The sequence below is a fragment of the Chlorocebus sabaeus genome, chromosome 8 (genome assembly GCF_047675955.1).
Source record: "Chlorocebus sabaeus isolate Y175 chromosome 8, mChlSab1.0.hap1, whole genome shotgun sequence".
NCBI lineage: Eukaryota > Metazoa > Chordata > Mammalia > Primates > Cercopithecidae > Chlorocebus > Chlorocebus sabaeus.
The window spans coordinates 85,643,622-85,665,379 of NC_132911.1; the positions used below are offsets into that span (position 1 = coordinate 85,643,622).

General features: G+C 36.1%; 1 protein-coding gene across 4 annotated transcripts; it reads right to left on the reverse strand.

Annotated features, from left to right (window-relative positions):
• Nucleotides 1-1,506: 1,506 nt before the first annotated feature.
• On the reverse strand, nucleotides 1,507-21,208 carry ZFAND1 (zinc finger AN1-type containing 1). 4 transcript variants are annotated; one of them, XM_008000979.3, is made up of 8 exons: nucleotides 21,101-21,208; nucleotides 18,217-18,259; nucleotides 17,277-17,316; nucleotides 14,989-15,116; nucleotides 14,806-14,897; nucleotides 13,920-14,041; nucleotides 3,132-3,287; nucleotides 1,507-3,034 (listed from the first exon to the last, which is right to left on the reverse strand). In XM_008000979.3, the coding sequence occupies exons 1-8, from the start codon at nucleotides 21,153-21,155 to the stop codon at nucleotides 2,864-2,866; spliced, it is 807 nt and encodes a 268-aa protein (XP_007999170.1). In that variant the 5' UTR covers nucleotides 21,156-21,208; the 3' UTR covers nucleotides 1,507-2,863. The 4 variants fall into 4 exon arrangements, with proteins under 4 accessions (XP_007999170.1, XP_037856267.1, XP_037856266.2 ...); XM_038000339.2 differs by having other exon boundaries at nucleotides 21,123-21,180; XM_038000338.2 differs by having other exon boundaries at nucleotides 21,021-21,174.
• Nucleotides 21,209-21,758: the final 550 nt, after the last annotated feature.

Consider the following 21,758-nt stretch of genomic DNA (forward strand, 5'->3'; position numbering starts at 1 on the left):
TCTGGCATAGTTTTAGTCAACTGCATGACCATGTGTTGATCTTCTCGTATGTGCAAGTAATTATGATACACATTACAGTATTAGTTGTCATTAAAACTTATCGGTATATGGGGATATATTTAAGTGTTATACTTTCTGATAAAAGGGTTATTGGAACACAGGCATACTTATTATCTACTAAAATAGCATCTGCTACACTACTTTGCATATAAGTGCAAGCATAGCACATTTTATGGCGCTCCATTTTATGTTGCATCAGATTAAATCAAATGCAGTCTTTTTTGCTTTGTCACCCCAGCTGGAGTGCAGTGGCACAGTCTCGGCTCACTGTAACCTCCGCCTCCCAGGTTCAAGTGATTCTCCTGCCTCAGCCTCCCCAGTATCCGGGATTACCAGTGTCCATCACCACGCCCAGCTAATTTTTGTATTTTTAGTAGTGACGAGGTTTCACCATGTTGGCCAGGCTGGTCTCGAACTCCTGACCTCAAGCGATCCACCCACCTCAGCCTCCCAAGGCGCTGGGATTACAGGTGTGAGCCACCGTGCCGGGCCTACCAGAGCCATTTTTCTAATAGCATGCATTTACTTTGTGTATCTGTGTCACAGTCTGGTGATCCTCTCAATATTTCAAACTTTTTCATTATTATTACGTCTGTTATTGTGATCTGCAATTCATGATCTTATACTTGTAGATGTGGTAGAAATGGCAAGTAAACAAGAAGTAGAAGTAGAGTTTGACAATGTGATTGAATTGCTGCAATCTCTTAACAAAAGCTGAATGCATGAGGTGTTGCTTCTTATGGATGAACAAAGAGTGGTTTCTTAAGAGAGAATCTCGGACAGACATTGTGGCTCATGCCTGTAATCCCAGCACTTTTGGGGGCTGAGGCGGGCGGATCACCTGAGGTGGCGAGTTCGAGACCATTGTGACCAACATGGAGAAACCCTATCTCTACTACAAATACAAAATTAGCCAGGCGTGGTGGCACATGCCTGTAATCCCAGCTACTCAGGAGGCTGAGGCAGGAGAATTGCTTGAACCTGGGAGGCGGAGGTTGTAGTGAGCCAAGATCACACCATTGCACTCCAACCTGGGCAACAAGAGCAAAACTCTATCTCAGAAAAAATAAATAAATAAATAAATAAATAAAATACGAGGGAATCTCCTCCTAGTGAAGATGCTATGAACATTGTTGAAATGATAACAAAAGATTTAGATATTCTATAACCTTAGTTGATAAAGCTGTGGTAGGGTTTAAGAGGATTAACTTCAATTTTGAAAGTTCTACTCAGGAAAAAAATGTTATCAAAAGCATTGCATGCTACACAGAAATTTTCATGAAAGGAAGAGTCAATCGATGTGGCAAACTTCACTGTGATCTTATTTTAAGAAGTTGTCACAGCCACCCCCGTCTTCTGTAATTACCGCCCCAATCAGTCAGTAGCTATTGAAATTAGGCAAGACCCTCCATCAGCAAAAACACTACAAATGGTTGAAGGCTCAGATTATTAGCATTTTGTCAATAAAGCATTTTTTATTTAAGGTATATACTTTTTTTAGACATAATGCTATTGCACATTAAACAGACTATAGTGTAAACATAATTTAATTTTTATATGCCTTGGGAAACAAAAGAAATTTGTCTGGCTCAATATACTGTAATATTTGCTTTGTGTGGTAGTCTGAAACTGAACCCACAATATTTCCAAGGTATACCTGTATGTACACACATCTTCATTGTATTAATCATGGCAATTAGAGACAAATCTCTACATTTCATGGGAACTCAAATAACTATGCTAATGAATGAAAGTATAAGAACATAATAAAAGTTAGAAATTATCTCCATTCCTCACATAAAAATATGAAGAATTAGAAAGGAAATAAACCAAATGAGCAATCGAAGTTTATTCCTTTTAAGTAAACCTATAGCCACTACATATGTCCATGACAATTAGAATAGAAAAAAACAAAAGGACAACTAGAAATAATTTCTATTCTGTCTATATAGTAGTAGTTTTGGGGGTATAGATAGTAAATACTAGTCAAGAATACTCGTCTAAATTTGTTGGTAAAATGTAGTTATCATTTGGCATGTGTTTTGCTTTGGTATATAATGAAGTTGAGTTATCCCATCTTTCTTCTCATATGTAATCTAGTCACACAAACAAAAAAGATGAATCTCACTAGAGGTGAGTCTTTATCAGAAATATGCCCCAATCTAGTTAGGTAATAGAAAGAAAATTATTTTCTTCTCCTAGGTCTAAGATTTTTCATGTAAAAATTATAAGACTGAATAAAGATGACCTCTAAGTTTCTATAATTCATGTACATATATCAATTTATACATCATGATATACATAGACAGCAAGGCTATACTTTCTGGCTCCATGATGCTAGGCTTGGCCACATGACTTGCTTAAAGCAAGTATGATACATGCATCTTTTAAGAGAAAACTGAAGTGTATTTCAATCTCTTTCTCTCTCTGCTAAAACAATGACAGTGTCCCAAAAGAGAGCCCTTCCTTCACCTTTGATCGTGGTGAGAAGATGACACAGAGCAGCGCCACAGCCAATCAACAGCTGACATCACCCACCAGGAAATACATCTTTGTTGTTGTCACTACAGCATAACCTAATGAAAACTAATTAAAAATAAGGATTTGCTAATAATTGAGGATCAGTACACAGTTAAAACAAAAAAATTCTAATAGAAAACTCATAATTTAAAATGTGACATAAGGGGAAATTAGTTAAAAAGCAACTTTAAAAAATTACAAAAATAGTATCTGTAGTAAAAGAAATGGACTTAAACATGTAATAGAATTTTCCCTGTGATTTCTGACTTGAATCGTTGAATGACTATTCCAAGTAAGATTCAACATTTTTACAGAATTGTTCTTCATCATTAAGATATTCCAAGATTATATTTCCACCATTATATAAAGGACAATCCTCCTTAGCAATCCAGGTTTCCAAAGTATGATCCAAAGGTAAGGCTTCTCCTGAAGCAATGTGACACAGCCTTAATTTCTGTGAAGGCAGAAGTAAGTCATACTGTAGTAAATGAACACGCTTGAATGGAACATCATAAAACCTTTATGGAAATAATATTACAACGAGATGTTACCTTAGCTGTTAATTTGTTATTGTCATTTTTAAGACTGGCTAGAGAAGCGGCAAAGTCTATGGCCTTTCCAATGCTCCATCGGTGGCAAAAGAACATTGGTTTGCTCTTCTCTTTGCTCCCTTTAGGTAAGAAAACCTGAAAGTAAATTCTTTCTGTCTGTAAAAAGAAAAAGTTAAAACAACCATTACATAGACAAAATAGACATCAGTTTTTGTCTGGTGCCAACCCTTCCTCTCCTCTTCTGGTCAGAGCAGAATTACCCTCTAACAAGGTATCTGCTATTTGGAATACTAATCACAGTAGCCAAAAAGACACATAAATGCATGGGCATAGGACCAAGACCCTGGCCAGGGTGATCTGTGCAAAGACTGGCATGTGGCCTAAGTTAGGCCAATCAGGGTCTGTTCCTGGGATTTTATGTTCAACAGCTTAGGAGACAAAGAGCAGTCTCATTTATTTATTTATTTATTTATTTATTTATTTATTTATTTATGAGATGGAGTTTCGCTCTTAGAGCAGTCTCATTTATTTATTTATTTATTTATTTATTTATTTATTTATGAGATGGAGTTTCGCTCTTGTTGCCAAGGCTAGAGTGCAATGGCGCAATCTCGGCTCACTGCAACCTCTGCCTCTAGGGTTCGAGTGACTCTCAAGCCTCAGCCTCTGAGTAGCTGGGATTACAGGCACGCACCACCACATCTGGCTAATTTTTGTAGAGACGGGATTTCACCATGTTGGTTAGGCTGGTCTTGAACTCCTGACCTCAGGTGATCCACCTGCCTCGGCCTCTCAGAGTGCTGGGATTACAGGTGTGAGCCACCACACCCAGCCTCTCCTTAATTTTTTTAAGTTTTATCAAATTAAATCTGGAGTTGCCTGCAGTGAACCCTGTCACCTCACAGTCATTCCTGAACCGATGTGGAAAAAGTTTCCTCAAATGGGAAAAAATGAGGTCAATGGAGAAAGAGAAATAACAAGAAAACAGATGAACTCTTTCAACATAATCTGAGTTCCTGAATTTATTCATCCCCTAAGACCAGATCAATTCACTATTCCCCATTATATGAGGGAAAAAGTTTGTTTTGATTTTCCTAGTTGGAATCAAGTTTCTGTCACTTGCAATTCAAAGATTTCTAACACATATAACATTTCTTTTTGTGTGAAAGACCTCACTATGTATTTAGACAGAAGGACTTTTTGGAACAAGGAAACATTAAAAAAAAAGAAAAAGAAAAAGAAAAAGAAAAAAAGATAGAAAAAGACCTCCAAACTCCAAGTACCTTATCAATAAAAGAAAGGACTTGGAAAGGATTTCTCTAGTATTCTAGATCCTATCTGCCCTCTCCTTATATTGTATTTTCCTGCCTAATTAAAAAATGGATGGCTGAGCATGATGGCTCATGCCAATAATCCCAGCACTTTGGGAGGTCAAGGCAGGCAAACCGCTCGAGTCCAGGAGTTCAAGACCAGCCTAGGCAACACAGTAAAACTCCATCTCTACAAAAAGCACAAAAAATTAGCTGGGTATAGTGGTGGGTGCCGGTAGTCCCAGCTACTTTGGAGGCTGAGGTGGGAGGATCACTTGAGCCCAAGAAGGTCGAGGCCACAATGAGTGGTGAACGTGCCACTGTTCTCCAGCCAGGGCAATAGAGTAAGACCTATTTCCAAAAAAACAAGCAGGAAAGAATGAGTAGGAGCAAAAGTCTTGGCCTTTTGTTCTTCACTGATTCCTAAAAACTGCTTTTTAAAAGTGTGGGCTTTACAGGTCAATTCTTGTTAAAACAAAAATTTTGGCATAACTGGAGCATCTCTAACTTGTGGGGGAAAGATCACAATTATTCTGAGAAATAATAAATTCAACACAATTCCCATCTCAGCACTAAGGGATTTGGATTTGTTGAAGACAAATCCAACAGTGGGGTGTGTTATTACAGGTAACAAGTATTAAAAGAGAAAACAAGAAATCACTGGAAATTCAAACTGTGAGCCACCTCTATAATCAAATATTACTTGCTCTAAAAACAAAGTAGCAAGAAGATAAATATAGAAAAAGAAAATTAATAAGATATAGCCTTATCTTTTTTTTTTAAAAAAAGATAAATATGTATGAAGATCAAAAATGAAACGGAAATGCAAAGTGATAGGTTGGCTGAGTCACAGGCTTTCAGGGCTCCAGAAGAGGAGGAGGTCAGCTTATAGGTAAGGAGGAAGTAACAGCACCACAGGGAGATACGTATAAAGCTCCTGGGTCAGGCTCCCTGCTCGGAAGCAGAGAAGTGTGTGGGACCTCTGCTCCAGAAGGGGCAGCTAAAGTTACTGCTGAATGCTGACTTAAGTATAAAATTGTTAGACACGGATCTGTAAGTGAGAGGAAGGAGAAATACAGGAAGAATCTCCTATTCAAGATGAACATGTTAAATTCAGTAACTGAAATTTCAAAACAAACTGAAGATTAACTCATTATGGGCAAATGAAGACAGCTGAACTTTAAAAATACATTAAAAAAAGGTATTGAGGATGCACAATTAGATAAAAAAGGAAACAAGAAGTTATAAAACCAAAATAGGCACAAATAAAACATAAAAGACATGAAGATCCAAGTCAAAAAATGAAAATTAAAAAATAGTTTCTGGAGTAAAACACTCAAAATTTATTATAGATAAGCTTCTATAATCCTCAATAAAAAGGCCTAATGTATTATAAGATGGATACGAGGAAGTCATCCAGAATACCGCATAAAGAGATACAAGATAGAAACAATTATAGGCTGGGTGCAGTGGCTCACAACTGTAATCCCAGTACTTTGGGAGGCTGAGGTGGGCAGATCACTCGAGGTCAGGATTTTGAGGCCAGCCTCGCCAACATGGCAAAATCCTGTCTCTTAAAAATACACAAATTAGCCAGGTGTGGTGGCACACGCCTGTAGTCCCAGCTACTCAGAAGGCTGAGGCGCGAGAATTGCTTGAACCCAGGAAGTGGAGGCTGCAGTGAGCTGAGACTGTGCCACTGCACTCCAGCCTGGGTGACAGAGTGAGATTTTGTCAAAAAAAAAAAAAAACGAAAACAATTATAGATCCCCAAAGTATGTCGACAAGAGATTCAGAAAAGAAGAAATGAAGTAGCACTATTTAGAGAGAAAATGAGTACAATTTTCCAAAAAGTCAAAATTTACAATGTGTCAAACTGAATAATTAAAATAAATCCACATGTAGAAACGTTCCACAGAAATTGGAAAATATCACAAGAAATCTTAAAAGCTACCAAAAAAGACAGATTACTCATAGAGTAAGACTGACACAGATGTTCCTCCAATAATAGATGACAAAGTATATTTAAAGTGATGAGAAAGTTTAATAGACAATCCAGCTAAAAGTAAGGGCAAAATAAGGGCATGTGCAAACAAAAAAAAAGACTGATAGAGTTTATTACCAGAGACCTTTACTGAATGAACTGCTAAAGAATGTAATTTAGCAAAAATAAAAGTGAGCCCTAAGGAAGGAGAAACGAAAACAAAAAAAGCGTTGGTAAATTTTAGTAGCTATTAATTTTTATATTAAAAAAAGATGATGGGATAGGAGAGAGTCAACTGGATAAAGCATTTCAAGCTCGTATTCAGGAGGATATACTACCAACTAACTTTAGGCTTTGAGAAAAACACTGATATTTAATTATATACATTAAGAATGTAGGCACATAGCTGTTACCACCATTATCATTTTAGGATATTATATTGGAGATTATAGACAATGTAGTATGAAAAAGGAAATAATGAGTATAATTACTGAAAAAAATTAAAGCTATTCTTATTTGTTAATGAGGTATAATTTTTAACTAGAAAATTGAAAAACACTAGTAGAAAAAAACTTCCAAAATTAATAAAATATTTTGATGATGTAGCTGAATAATATGAGTATACAGAACTCAAGATTTTTTTTTCTCTTTATTAGCAATAAGAACTTGGCAATAGAAGTGGGGAAAATATTCTGTTCCCAACCTAAACAAAAACCATAAAATATGTAGCAATGAAAATAAGGAATACAACATAAAAGAAGAAAAATATAAAATATTACAGAAGGGAATAAAACATCTGAAGAAATAAAGACATATAAGGTCCTTGAAGAAAGACAATGTCATAAAAATGTCATTTCTTCCAAAACTAATGTATAGCATATAAAGCAAATCCAATGTGAATCCTTCAGGAACGGTTCTGAGTCAGGCCAAAAGCCTAGACTTGCTAGTAGATACTGCTGGGAATTAGAACTGTACTTCACCTAACTTCATAGAACTAAGACTACGCTGTGTTATCTGTTGCTTTTTACAATCATACTCTCAGTTTCCACATTTTGCTTTTAAAGAGTCTAACTTCTTTAACAGGCTATGTTGAAGTCTGTCATTCACAACCTTGCCCCATTATGGTAACCCAGAAATCCTAAGAGTGGTATTTTTCAAAATCTGGATATAATAATCATAACATTCAGAAGGATAAATAAATGCTAATAAAAATACTAAGAAAAAAATTGAAAAATACGGATGTGACTTGCATGATCTGATATAGAACATTCTATAAAGCTATTGCACCAAATCAATGTTATTAACCTATGAGTAAAAAACAAATGAGTAGACTGTAATAGGAAATTAAGAAATAAATCCACATACAGAAAATAAAATGTTCAACTTTTCATGAAGGTGATATTTTGGTATTTCAGTCCAATAAAACATAGATAACTTATTAAATAATCAGTGATGGCAAAACTACCTAAACAACTGGAAGAAAATAAAATTAAGCCCTTAGCTCACATCATATGCTAACCAAAAAAACAGGTGGATTAAAGATTAATCCAAAACAAGCCAGGCTCAGTGGCTCACGCCTATAATCCCAGCATTTTGGGAGGCTGAGGCAGGTGGATCACCTGAGGTCAGGAGTTCCAGACCAGCCTGACCAACACGGTGAAACCCTGTCTCTACTAAAAATACAAAAATTACCCGGGCATGCTGGCGCATGCCTGTAATCCTGGCTACTCAGGAGGCTGAGGGAGGAGAATTGCTTGAACTCAGGAGGCAGAGGGTGCAGTGAGCTGAGATCGCACCACTGAGCTCCAGACTGGGCAATAAGAGCAAAACTCTATCAAAAAAAAAAAAAAAAAAAAAAAAAAGGGCTAATGCAAAACAAAACCAACATACACACAGAACCCAATGGAAAACCACAACAGGAATGAAAGAAAAGACAGAACTTGGAAAATTTAAATGTAAAATATTGCTATGTCAATTAGAAATATAAATAATATCAATACACTGATAGATTTGAAAAACAATTTACAAATAATGATTATAGATAAAGGATTAACATCTTTTATAGTCTGAGAGCTCCTATAAGTTGACCAAACAAAACAAATAGAAAAATATCCCAAAGGAAAAATGACCAAAGGATACTACTCAACAACAATTCAGAGAAGGGCAATTCCAAATGCCTAAAAAACATATTAAAAGTTGTCCAAACTGAATAATAGCCATGAAAATACAAATTAAAACAATTATGAAATATCTTTTTATAGCCACCAGACTGTAAAATCTTAAAAAGAATGCTAACAGTTACTGGAACCCATGGAGAAAAAGGCTACTCTCATGTTTGGCCACAAGAGGCAGTATACGGAACTGGTTAGAACAGCAGGCTCTTACCAAGTTAGTGCTCTTAAAAATACTTAACTGCAGATTACTCATCTGTGAAATTAGTACAAAAATATATCTCAGAAGAGTTGTAAGTACTAAAGGTGATTAAAAAACTAGAGCCACAAAACCATGCTTAGTATAGGCAATCCATCAATGAAGTTTGATTTGAAATGTGGATTGTAGTTTCTTTGTAAAGTTGTTTGACAATTTTTATTAAAATTTAAAATATGCATACCATTTGACACAGTAAACACACTCTTGGGAATTTATCTCACAGAAAGAAAAGTACCACACAGGCTACTTAGCACAATAGCCAAAACTGGAAACAAAGTGAATGTTCATTAACAGAAAAATGACAAAATAAGCCACAGTACACCCACACCACAGAAGAGGACGCAGTTGGAAAGAAAATGATTTAGGGCCACACCAACTCATTCAGGGAATTTCTACTAGGCATTAATGAGAGAAGGATATATAATCTACCCCAAACCTGCTTTAGTTTTATTTATAGCCCTAATGACTACATGAACTATTATATATTTAATATCTGTCTCAGCCCAGTGGCATATAAACTCCAGGAACTCTGGATTCATAAGGGCAGGAGGGATTCTGTTTTATTCACTACTGTATTATCAGGGCTTGGTATACAGAAAGCATTTTTTTTTAAGTGTGTTGAGTAAATGAATGATACCATTTTTATAAAATAATGACAGAAAAATATTCTTTATGCTTTTGCATATATATACAAGTAGAATACATTTTCATTTATGTAAAATGATATACACACATATATATACACACATAATACATACTTACACATATATGTATATACATGGATACAATACACAGGTATATATTATACATGTAAGTATGTATAAACACATAGACACCCACATATATCTCTAGTATGTCTACATTTATACACACACAGACATTAATAATAAAGGGAAAAACTTTTATCTACAAACTTATAGAATGTTTTATGATATATTGTTAAGTGTGTGAAAAAGATGACTTGTGAAACCAGACTGCCTAGTTTCAATTCGTAGTTCTCCACTTACTAGCTATGTTAATAGAATGTTACTCTTTTTGGGTAAGAGTTAATAACGCATACCTTATAAACTTGTTGCAAGGATGAAATGTTTTAGAAGACTGTCTCAAAGTAAGTCTTGTAGAAGTTTTCACTGTTATCTTTCAAGTAATAGAAGAATTGCAAAGTAATGTAACTATTACTGAATACTTAAGAGCAGGTCTTCTCAACTTTGCCACTATTTACATTTTAGGCCAAGAAAAAATTCTCTGTTGTCGGCCTTGTCCTGTACAATGTATGAATTTAACAGTATCTCTGGCCTCTACCAACTAAATACCAGGAGCACCCCATTCCCAACTGTGACAACTAAAAATGTCTCCAGACATTGCTGAATGTCCCCTTAGGGAGCAAAACTGCTCTCAGTTAAGAACTGCTGCTTTATGGGATGGAAATGGATGAGAGACACAGGAGTATGTATGCTTTTTCTCCATATGCATCTTTTGATAGTTACACTTGTTAAAAGCTTGTACTACCTTTGCAATTTAAAAAAATCAAATAAAATTTCAAAAATGGAAAATATCAGGGGTAGTCAATAAAATAAGAAAACTGTAATCAATCGTCTCTAAGCCATCAGAACAGATTCAATACAAAAGGAAAGAGAAAGAGTCAAAGAAAAAGGGTGATGAGAAGAAAATATATGATGGAAGAAATATGTTCAAATACACCAATGACCACCATAAACAAGAAAGGATTCAACTCACCTACAAAAGAGATACTATCAAACTGGTTTTAAAAAAACAAAGTCCAGCTATACGCTGCTTACAAGAGACACCCTAAAATGAAACAACAAAAAAAGTTGAAATATAAAGGGATGAAAAAATTACGTACTTGTTAAATATTCACCAAAAGAAAGCTAGTGAAACAATATTATAATTCAAAATAGGATTCAAGGCAAAATTCATAAAGAACATATAACAATGAAGAAATTCTATGCACTTGATAATATATAACTCTACAAACCATTAGAGTTATATACAAAAATTAGCAAAACCACATCCATAGTAGGAGATTTTAACCTGAGAAAGTGATAAATCAAGTGGATCAAAAATTAAGTACACACATATACATATGGTGCATATAGACAGAGACAGCAGATGATAAAGCAAACAGGGCAAAATATAAATAATTGGTACATTTGGGTAAAGAATATGGAAAAGTTATTTGTACTATGTTTGTAACTTGCCTGTGTTTGAAATGGTATCAAAATAAGGACACCAAAAAAGTATATTGTTACATCTAAACAAGTATATTAAAAATATTCAAGCCTGTAATCCAAGCACTTTGGGAGGCCGAGACGGGCGGATCACGAGGTCAGGAGATGGAGACCATCCTGGCTAACACGGTGAAACCCCGTCTGTACTAAAAAATACAAAAAAAAAAAAACCAAAAAAAACTAGCCAGGCGAGGTGGTGGGCGCCTGTAGTCCCAGCTACTCGGGAAGCTGAGGCAGGAGAATGGCAGGAGAATAAACCCGGGAGGCGGAGCTTGCAGTGAGCTGAGATCTGGCCACTGTACTCCAGTCTGGGAGACAGAGTGAGACTCTGTCTCAAAAATAAATAAATAAATAAATAAACAAACTTGCGGGGCGCAGTGGCTCACGCCTGTAATCCCACCATTTTGGGAGGCCAAGGACGGCGGATCACGAGGTCAGGAGTTCAAGACCAGCCTGACCAACATGGTGAAATCCTGTCTCTACTAAAAATAAAAAAAATAGCCGGGTGTGGCAGTGCACACCTGTAATCCCAGCTACTCATGAGGCTGAGGCAGGAGAATCACTTGAACCCAGGAGGCCAAGGTTGCAGTGAGCTGAGATTGCCCCACTGCACTCCAGCCTGGGTGACAGAATGAGACTCTGTCTCAAAACAAAACAAAAATAAAATAAATAAATTATCATTCTATGTGAAAGGCTGGAAAGAGGACATTAGAGAAAAATCTAAACAAAGCAGAAGGAAATAATAAAAAAGCAACAATTAGTGAAACAGAAAACAAAACAGAGGTCTTTAAATCCAAATCATGGTTCTGTGAAAACACTAAGAAAAAATAAGGATAAACTTGTAGCTATTCTGTCTAAAGGGGAAAGAAGGAAAAGTACAAATGAAAAATATTAAGAAAGAAGTAGAATGACTAAAGATACACTGAGATTCTGAAGTATAACCGAATAACTTCAACAACTAGATAACAATAAACTGAAAAATCTACATCAAACAATTTTTTGGAAAAATATTTACCAAAATTGACTTCAGAAGAAATAGATTATCCAGATAAAGAAAGATGTAACACATTGGAATAGTATTCGGAATTCTCCAAGAGTTACAACAACTGAGTGTTACAAAGCCTTCGAGAACAAATGATTCCCACCCTCTACAACTACCTCAAAGAATAGAAGACAGAAAGCTGCTCAACTAATTTTTGAGCATAATCTTGCTATTAATGTCATGAATACACACTAAATAATATGTTAGCAAATCAATTTAAAAGAATTATATACCAGAGTCAAGTGATTTATCCTGGAATATTTGATGATCTACTGACAGAAACCTGATTGATAAAATTTATTACATTGATGAGGAAACAATGATCTTACTAGATGTAAGAAAAAAATTTACAGTAAAGTTTAATATCCATTCATAATGTAAATTCCTAGCAAACTAGGAATAGAAAGAAATAATAATATCAAGAAAAAGGCTACTAACACTAACTTACAGTATATCTAATACTTGAGGAAACTTTAGATACATTTGCATTAAAGTCAGAAACATAATGATTCCTTCTATTGCCCATATTATTCAACATTGTTCTGAAGATCTCAACATTAAGGCAAACAATGATAATGAGCAAAAGAGAAGAGAAAATCTGCAGAAAAAAATCTATAAAAATTGGTATTTGGAGAAGATATAACTCCAAAGAAAATAGCCCAGAAAAATCTACAAAATATGGGAACTATTAGGAATTTATTTGCCAGACAGAAGGTCAACATAACATTAACCAACAATAGTTAGGAAAATGTAATTTTTTAAAAAAGGTATTATTTATAATGATAGCAAAAATTATAAAGAGCCTAGGAATAAAACTAAGAAAATGTATATAAATATTTATGGTAAGCATTATAGAACGTTACTTCTATAATTACACATAAAAGAAAACCTAAAGAAAAGTTAGAAAGATATACCACAGACATAGATAGAAGAGTCAAAATTCTAAAGATGTCAGCTGTCTCTAATCTAAAATTCAGCATAATTCCTATCAAAATCATAATTTCACAGAGTAGGGCAAAGTGATCCTAAAATTTTTATGAAGGAATAAATGGCCAAAAATAGACATGGTTGAAAGCACTAATAGAAAGAGTCAAATGAGTACAACCACTGACAACAGGAAGTTGACCATATCTAGTAAAGCTGAAGATCAGCAAAGCCCATAATCCAGGTTTTCTATTTCCAGGTATATTCCCTAAAGTAGCATTTTTTAAACTGGGAGTTTCAATCCATCAGAGGTTGGAAAATCAACCTAATAGGTTCTGACTAACAATCTTTAAAATAGAATAACAAATATCATAATATAACACACATTAAGGGTAAGTACCACTCAACTAAACTGTGTTAGGGTATGCATATATATATTGGGTTGTTATATAAAATAACTGATATTGTGAAGTTTTAAAGGAACAGTCCTAGAGAAACTCTTCTACATACACACAAGGATGGTCACCACAGACAGTTTATAATAGCAAAAAATTGAAAAAAATCTGAATTTTGTTGACTACACGTCTCAGCATGGATAAATGTTAACAGCACATCCCAAGTGGGAAAAAGAAAACCATCATGAAGAAGGATACATATGGTTCACTGTCATGTCTATAAAGTGAAAAGACTCATAAAACTATGTATTATTTATGCTGACATATACCATGCAACATTAAGAATGATACATACTAGGTTTAGGTTAGTTGCTAATTGATGGGAAGGAGGAACACAAAGAGGACTTCAACTATATTTGAAATTTTTGTGTTTTAAAAAATCTCTAAGACCAACCTGTGGTAATGACTTATCGCCATCAGCATGCATCTTTAATTTCATCAATGCAACTTTTGCAGCTGTTTCACTATTTTTGGCACCTTTCCGTCGTTTACTTGCTGTTTCTCCTGTCTTGGAATCTAAGAAGTGTAAGCATGTAATCACATAAAACTTTCACATTACAAATAGAGTTTCATTACAAAACACTTATTAATTATGGCCCTGAAACATATATAAATTACACACAAGAGAGATATACAGAGACCACATTCATTGTATAGGTATTGTATTTACATGGTCAATGGAAAAATATCATTGAGATTGATCTAAGCAATCTCCACATCAAAAAATTCACTACAATGTGCTTCTTTCCAACTTAAGCCTATTCAACCTAAAGCAGTCATTAATGCTTCTACAGACAACCTTAAGATTTGCATATGCAAGATTTTAATGAAGGTACTATCCTTAATACGGAATAAAAATTCTGAGCTAACATACTGGCAGAAAGACTGATTTAAGTCACAGATACATTTGTTTCTGGTATCTCTTACTATCAGCAGTATTCACAGCACAGCTGACTAGGTTTAGAGTTTAGTCTGTAGAGAAAGCAGCTGACTACTTCAATCTCATGAATACAATTTCTAGCCCGATGGTTAACTAGCTAATCTAAGTGGCTCAGCAAAAGAGATAAGTACTTATGGTGGAGTACTTCCAAATAATTTCCAAATTTTCATTGTTCAGGTAGACCTTGTAAGATATACTGTCACAAGAATATCATCAAAATGCAAGTTAATACAAATACCACTAGGGCTATTAATGATGCCTCCCGTAACTGGAAAGTAGACATAAGAAGCAGGAGCTCTGGAACTAGGAAAGCAACAAAACACACTTTCTAGATGCTTACCAATAATGTCTTTAACAAGCTTCTGAGTGGCAGCCATTCGAGGCTTTGGGATTTCCAGTTTTTCACACTCATGATCTGACTGATGACGGTGTCTATGAGCAACAGAAGAGTGACACTAGTTCATGTGTTTGTATAGGACTTAAACAGATATACAAAGTGTGAACAGCCTAAGTGATCAATCACCTCAGGCAAAAATTCTTCTCACAATGAGGACATATAACTGCCACAAGTTCTCTCTCAGCGCAGTCTTTGAATGAGCATGAGTAAGATGTATGTTGATCTGTCTTCAGTCTCTCATTGATTACAGTCACCTGAAAATGCAAAAAGGAGGAAATGTATTACATTTCAGACCTAAACCAAATCAATGTGTCTATTCTAGAAGGCAGCATTAATATCATTTTTGCTTAAACTTATTAGAGCAAGTTACTTACTCTCACATAAAGATTATAATGAATGTTTTGTGTGACAAATGATTACTATGCTGACTGTTCCACATTTTCATAATTTTCCTACTGTGGTATATTTGTCTTCTAAGTCAAGTTGAAATGACTATTTAATTACGCTCTATAATTTTAACCTGCTTTGTAACAGTCTCATACAAAGATGCCCCCATGATATGCTCAGGTAATTAGCTCATCAACCCTCAAATGGCAAGTCAACCTAATTTCCACACTAATTTTAGGAGATGAAACACTTAACTCAGAGAATAAAACACTTAAAAATATTTATTTATTTGTGAGATAAAAGGTTAAAGACAGTTTTCATAATCATATATTATTCTTTATGCCCTATTTCATATTTTTATTACCAGCAAATACTCCATCACAGGAAGAAAAGATTTTATAAGACTAAAAAAAAAAAAAAAGTCTAGATCAGCCAGGCTATTCTGAGCATTAACAAACCAGGTTTCTAAAGATGAGTAAACTTAGGGAAATAATTGCTTGAAAACTACAACCAAAGGGAATTTCTTTTTATAAATAATAGTTACATCTTATTGGAATTAACTTAAGTATCTTTTTGAACTTGTTGCAATGGCCTAATGATGTTTCAGTATTTAATTAATAGAATCTAATTATCTGAGAGACAGAGAAATCAAATTATATCCTAAGAAAAAAGAAAACATAGGATAGATTTATAAACTGCAAGAAACATCAGTAAGTTTTATTGTATGACTGAATATTTCCTCCAATTAACGCTGCATAAAATCAACATGCTAGGTAATTTTAATTTTCCTCAAATAGATCAAGTAAACTTCAAAGAATCAAATTTTGACTCATCATTTAAACTTGAAAGAATCAGATTTCAACTGAATCTCATGTAACTTTAATAACTTTCTATAACTGAGAAAACGGATGTGAAAATATTTGGTAAAGCACTTGGTAAATGGTGGGCAGGAATAAATGTCCACTGAAATGTGTTAGAACACATTGAACATAGTGGGTTTAGCTTTCTCTCTTCCTCTTGGAATTGAACTGCCTTCAGGAGAAAGCCTAACATGGTCCAGTACTGCTGTGACTGCTGGGCAAGTCTCCCTAATTCTGGATTTTCTTTGCAAACCCATTTGGCTCTGTGCTGAGCTTCATGATTCAACTCATCTTTACCAGTAACAAGGGTAATATTTTGACCTCTATATGCCAGACCTTTCTTAACTTATGATTTGTGCAAAATTAGGGTAGGAATTTTATGACTATAGGTTTCTTCCTGGTTGTCTTAGGCCGACTGAGCCAGAATGATTTACTACCACAGATCCTATCAGCAGGTACTACCACAGATCCTATCAGCAGGCATCAGTGAAAATGAACACAACAGTAAAGGACACAGTGAACTGGAGGGAATATACACGGAGGACATTAACTTAAGTGTATATTTATAAATATATAGCCTTAGATGGCCGCGGTGGCTAACGCCTGTAATCCCAACACTTTGGGAGGCCAAGGCGGGTAGATCACCTGAGGTCAGGAGTTTCAGACCAGCCTGGCCAACATGGTGAAACCCCATCTCTACTAAAAATACAAAAATCAGTTGGGCGTGGTGGCGCATGCATATAATCCCAGCTACTTGGGAGGCTGAGCCAGGAGAATCACTTGAACCCAGGAGGCAGAGGTTGCAGTGAGCCAAGATCACGCCACTGCACTCCAGCCTGGGCAACAAGAGCAAAACTGCATCTCAAAAAAACAAAACAAAACAAAACAAACAAATAAATATATAGCCTTACGCTGTAAGTGGGCTACCTAAACAAATGTTAAGGAATAAGAATCATAAGGATAAACATTTACAAATACCAAGTAAAACAATTTTTCTTTCAAAAAGAGAAAAATAATATAAATGAAGCAAAAGCCTGTTTACCTAATCAGTTTAGTGTGCCAAACTTTAATCTCTGTGACATTGACTGGTTTTAAATCTAATTAAATTTGGAATAAAAGTACATAAATACAAATACATTTTATCAGATCGGAAAAGTATTAACATACCTCAGGACAACCATGAGACTCCCTGCTTCTGTGTTCAAGGCTTAAATAATAATAGTAAGTGTTTATTTAAATAACATACTTAAAGATAACTGCAGTAATTTGCGATATTTTAATGTTCAACATTCTTAAGATACATTATGCTCATACTACATTAATAACTTTGAATATGAGAAAAAACTGAAATATCAGATAAATTAAAGATGGAGCATCTATAGTCTCAAAAGTTTTAAAACACAGATGTTCAACTTGAATGAGTAAAAACAATTCACCACCCTAAATTACGTTTACTTTGAATGCTTTAGGGTATGTGAAAATATAAACGTATCTTTCAGCTCTTCTAAAAGATCATCAGTAGTAAAATGTGAAGAGTGTTCTAATTCCAAATAATTTAAAAATATACATTACTTTTATTTACTTCCAACAAATCATTCTGAATTATATTCTGAAAAAAAATCATTCTTTCAGTGCTCTATTTTGTAAAACAAATACTTGACATTTTAAAGTTTAACTGTAAGAAAAATCTATTTTCCAAAATTCTTGATTAATTCCCAGGTTTTACTTGGCATGTAATGTAGTCAAATGCTGTGATTCCTATTTTAAGGCATTTACAGATTGGCCTTTCATTTTATTAATTAAAATAAAGAGTAATAATTATAACTAGATTTTTACCATATTCTTTATATTGTGAATATTATTTTCTCCTTGTAATTAAAAGACAAAAATATAACTTTTATATAAAATTCACATACATAACCCCACTTTTGGAAGTTTAAAAATTAGTCACATATATGAAGAAGTAATCAGAGCCTATAACGATACAGAATATCAATAATCAATGGCTAAAGTAACAATTACTTTAAATCATTCTACTTTTCAGAAATAATCTCATATTAATAAACATTAAAATTACTCCCAAATCCTGCATAAAAACTTAACTTACCAAAATATTCCTGAACAATCATCACACACAAATGGAAGAAAATCTAAAATTGAGAGAAAATGTATATACTGGTCAGTATCTGATTTTGATTTAGTTTTCTTAAGCAAGAAGGCAACCTCTATGGAAAAATTTCCCATTTTGATTAATATCCTAGTGTAGCAAGCACTATGTAACCACTCTAACAAAAGGAATCACAACTTCAACAACTGTGACAGAAAGCAATTGGATTAACATAAGGTATTAATAGATGTTACTTGTAACTTTACTAAGTCAGACAAAAATAAGTTCTAGTGGTTTTCTTTTTCTTTTTTGTTTTGTTTCCCAGATTTACTCGGTGTTGTTTTTGATGACTGTATACTGCAAAAATTCCGCATTTGGAGTTAAAAACCTGGGATTCAATTCTGATTCCACTGCCTACTAATCTAACAATGCTAGGTAAATTACTTAACAGTAAAGCTTTGGATATATATATATATCCAATAAATATATATATTTTTATATATATATCTGTGTACTAATATATATCTGTGTGTGAACAACATATACATATATCGCCAAAGCTTGACTATATTCAAATACATTTATATTTATATATATATCTATAAGATTTATGGTATTTCAAATATATATAATTTGAGGTAATATATAGTAGTTAGTATAAAGTATATGTGTGTGTGTTTCTATATATGTATGTAAATAAACATATAGAAAACCAAAGCTCTATTACTGGGTAAGAAAAAACAGAAAGATATAGACAGGTAGATACAGAGACAGGTATAAAGAGATAAGCACATCCTTTCTGTGTATATATGTATATGTGTGTGTATGCATGTGTGAATATATCTATATCTGTATCTATGCTGTAGGCCACACAGACCTCATAGTGTACTTATAAAAACCAAATGAGATATATATAAAAGATCAGAATAGTAATACGGTAACTATAATTAATAAGAATAATACAACAATTAACTTCTTTTGAGTACACTCAACTCAGAACAATACTGCAAGGCGTCGTGCGCGGTAGCTTATGCCTGTAATCCCAGCACTTTGGGAGGCCGACGCGGGCAGATCACCTAAGGTTGAGAGTTTGAAAACAGCCTGGCCAACATAGCGAAACCCCATCTCTACTAAAAAAAATTTTAAAAAACACAAAAAAATTAGCTGGGCATGGTGGTTCATGCCTGTAATCCCAGCTACTCAAGAGGCTGTGAGGCAGGAGAATCACTTGAACTCAGGAGGTGGAGGTTGCAGAGAGCCGAGATGGCGCCACTGCACTCCATCCTGGGCCACAGAGCCAGACTCCATCTAAAAACAAAACAAACAAACAAAAAAGAACAATACCACAGTGACTGGGTGGAGATGCTTAATATTTTGAGACTTTTAATAATGAAGTATTAGACACAAACCAGAAGGACCCAGGGGAAAGAGTTAAGTCAAGACAATTTCCCAGCACCTGATACCATCCTTCAATCCCTCCAGAAGGGAGATAAAATTTAGGATATACACTTGACACAGTCTAAATCTTAACTGCTTTCCACTAGTCCCAAACAGATAGGCCTGGCCTCATCTCAGTTATTGACACTAAAGAGATAAATAGCTGGAAAGGAAAAGGAACTATGTCATGAATGGCATATAATGTGTATTGGACTCACTAGTGGGGGATCAGGCATAGACACACATAATTTACAGTCAAAACCCAAATGGCTAAGCTTCCACATGAAAAAAGTCACTGTCTTGTTATTACAGCCAGTGGTGAAAGATACATAGATAGAGGGCTATAAGTAACAAGAACCTAGAAGGAATTGTCACCTGTCCTATCACGCACGCCCACAGTAGAAATCACTAATCAATTATGGAACTCCACTGAAACTGGGCTAAATCTCAGAGTCCCTGACACCATATTCAGGCACTTGATACCAATGACTGAAGTTGCAAGGGGAGATTAAACCTGTTTGCTACCTTATGTAGTGTGTGAAACCTAGTAACAACGACTGAGCAGTCTGTGTGGTTCTAAAGCTTCAAAAACTTGCCTTTTCCAGGTGTATGGTATCCTGAAGCCAGTGCCACATTACCTTGGACTAGGTATATCCCAAGGTCTCTCAGTACAATGGGGAGAGCTCATCGCCATATTATTAATTCTCTCTAAAACGCAGCTTACTAGTTGGAAAGGTCTTCTGTGTAAATGACTGTAGTTTACACCCTTATGTGGTCCAAGCACCAAAATCAATAATCTGTAAATGTTTGTTCAAACAATAATAATGAGAATCAGGGAATGACAGAGCTAGGAGAACATGATGACCACTTGGTAGAATAATCTGAGGATCAGGATGCCTTTGAGAATTGGATAAAAGCTAAGGAAGTACCTTCTTCCGGACACAAATCCACGTGAACACCAGTTGGGCGAGCTGATCTCGCCCAACTCCTCCTGACAGCTAAGTAACAGATAAGTAAACAAAAAGTTTGGGAAAGTGGCTGGCCGTAGGTCGCAGTGGCAAAGCCCAAAGACAACACTCTCAGACCAATCCTACGCGTCCCATCCCCGCGCTCAGCAGGGTAAGTGTGCGCCACGCGACCCAGCAGTGGGCTTCGTGCACTGCTCGGACACGGCACACTCGAAAACCAAAATGAACTCTGCAAGGTACGTTTTCAGGAATTGAATGGCTTCCTTCCAAGGATACCACAAGTCATTTCAAAGCCTCACGGCCAACAAAAACACGCACCAACCGATCTCACTCCAGCCCCAGAAGAAACGCTCCCACCCCACTCCTCAGGCTCTGCCCAGCCTTGTGGCCTCCCCTCACCCGCCGCCACCATCCGCGGAGCCAAAGCGGAGCCCCGGAATCCCGTGGCCGGGGATGGGGGCTGGGGGCTCCCCGATCACCTCGCCGCCGGCAGTGCTCCACCTGGCAATGCTGCCCGATGTCCAACTCCGCCATCTCTCCGGGGCCGCAAGGGGCGGGACACAGCCTGAGAGGCCGGGCAATGAGCGCGCGCGGCGCCTGACGGGAGAGTGGCGGACCCAGAGGCGGAGTCTACAGGTGGGGGCGGGGCCCGGAAGCCAGCCGTTTGCTGTGTCCTAGGTGCGTTCGCAGTGACCAGGAAAGGCCACTCTTCTGTAAGTATTCTTCTTGGAGCGGAAGGCCTCTCGCCCAGTGCTTAAAGAAATACCCACCTGCAGCCGGGCGCGGTGGCTCACGCCTGTAATCCCAACACTTTGGCAGGCCGAGGCGGGCGGATCACCTGAGGTCAGGAGTTCGAGACCAGCCTGACCAGTGTGCAGAAACCCCCATCTCTACTAAACGTACAAAATTAGCCGGGCGTGGTGGCGCATGCCTGTAATCCCAGTTACTTGGGAGGCTGAGGCAGGAGAATCGCTTGAACCTGGGAGACGGAGGTTGCAGTGAGCCGAGATTGGACCATTGCACTCCAACCTGGGCAAGAAGAGCGAAATTCCGTCTCAAAAATAAAAAAAAGAAAGAAAAGACATGCCCACCTGCCTTTCTGGACGATTGCGTACCGCGGTTCCCTGCGTACAACCA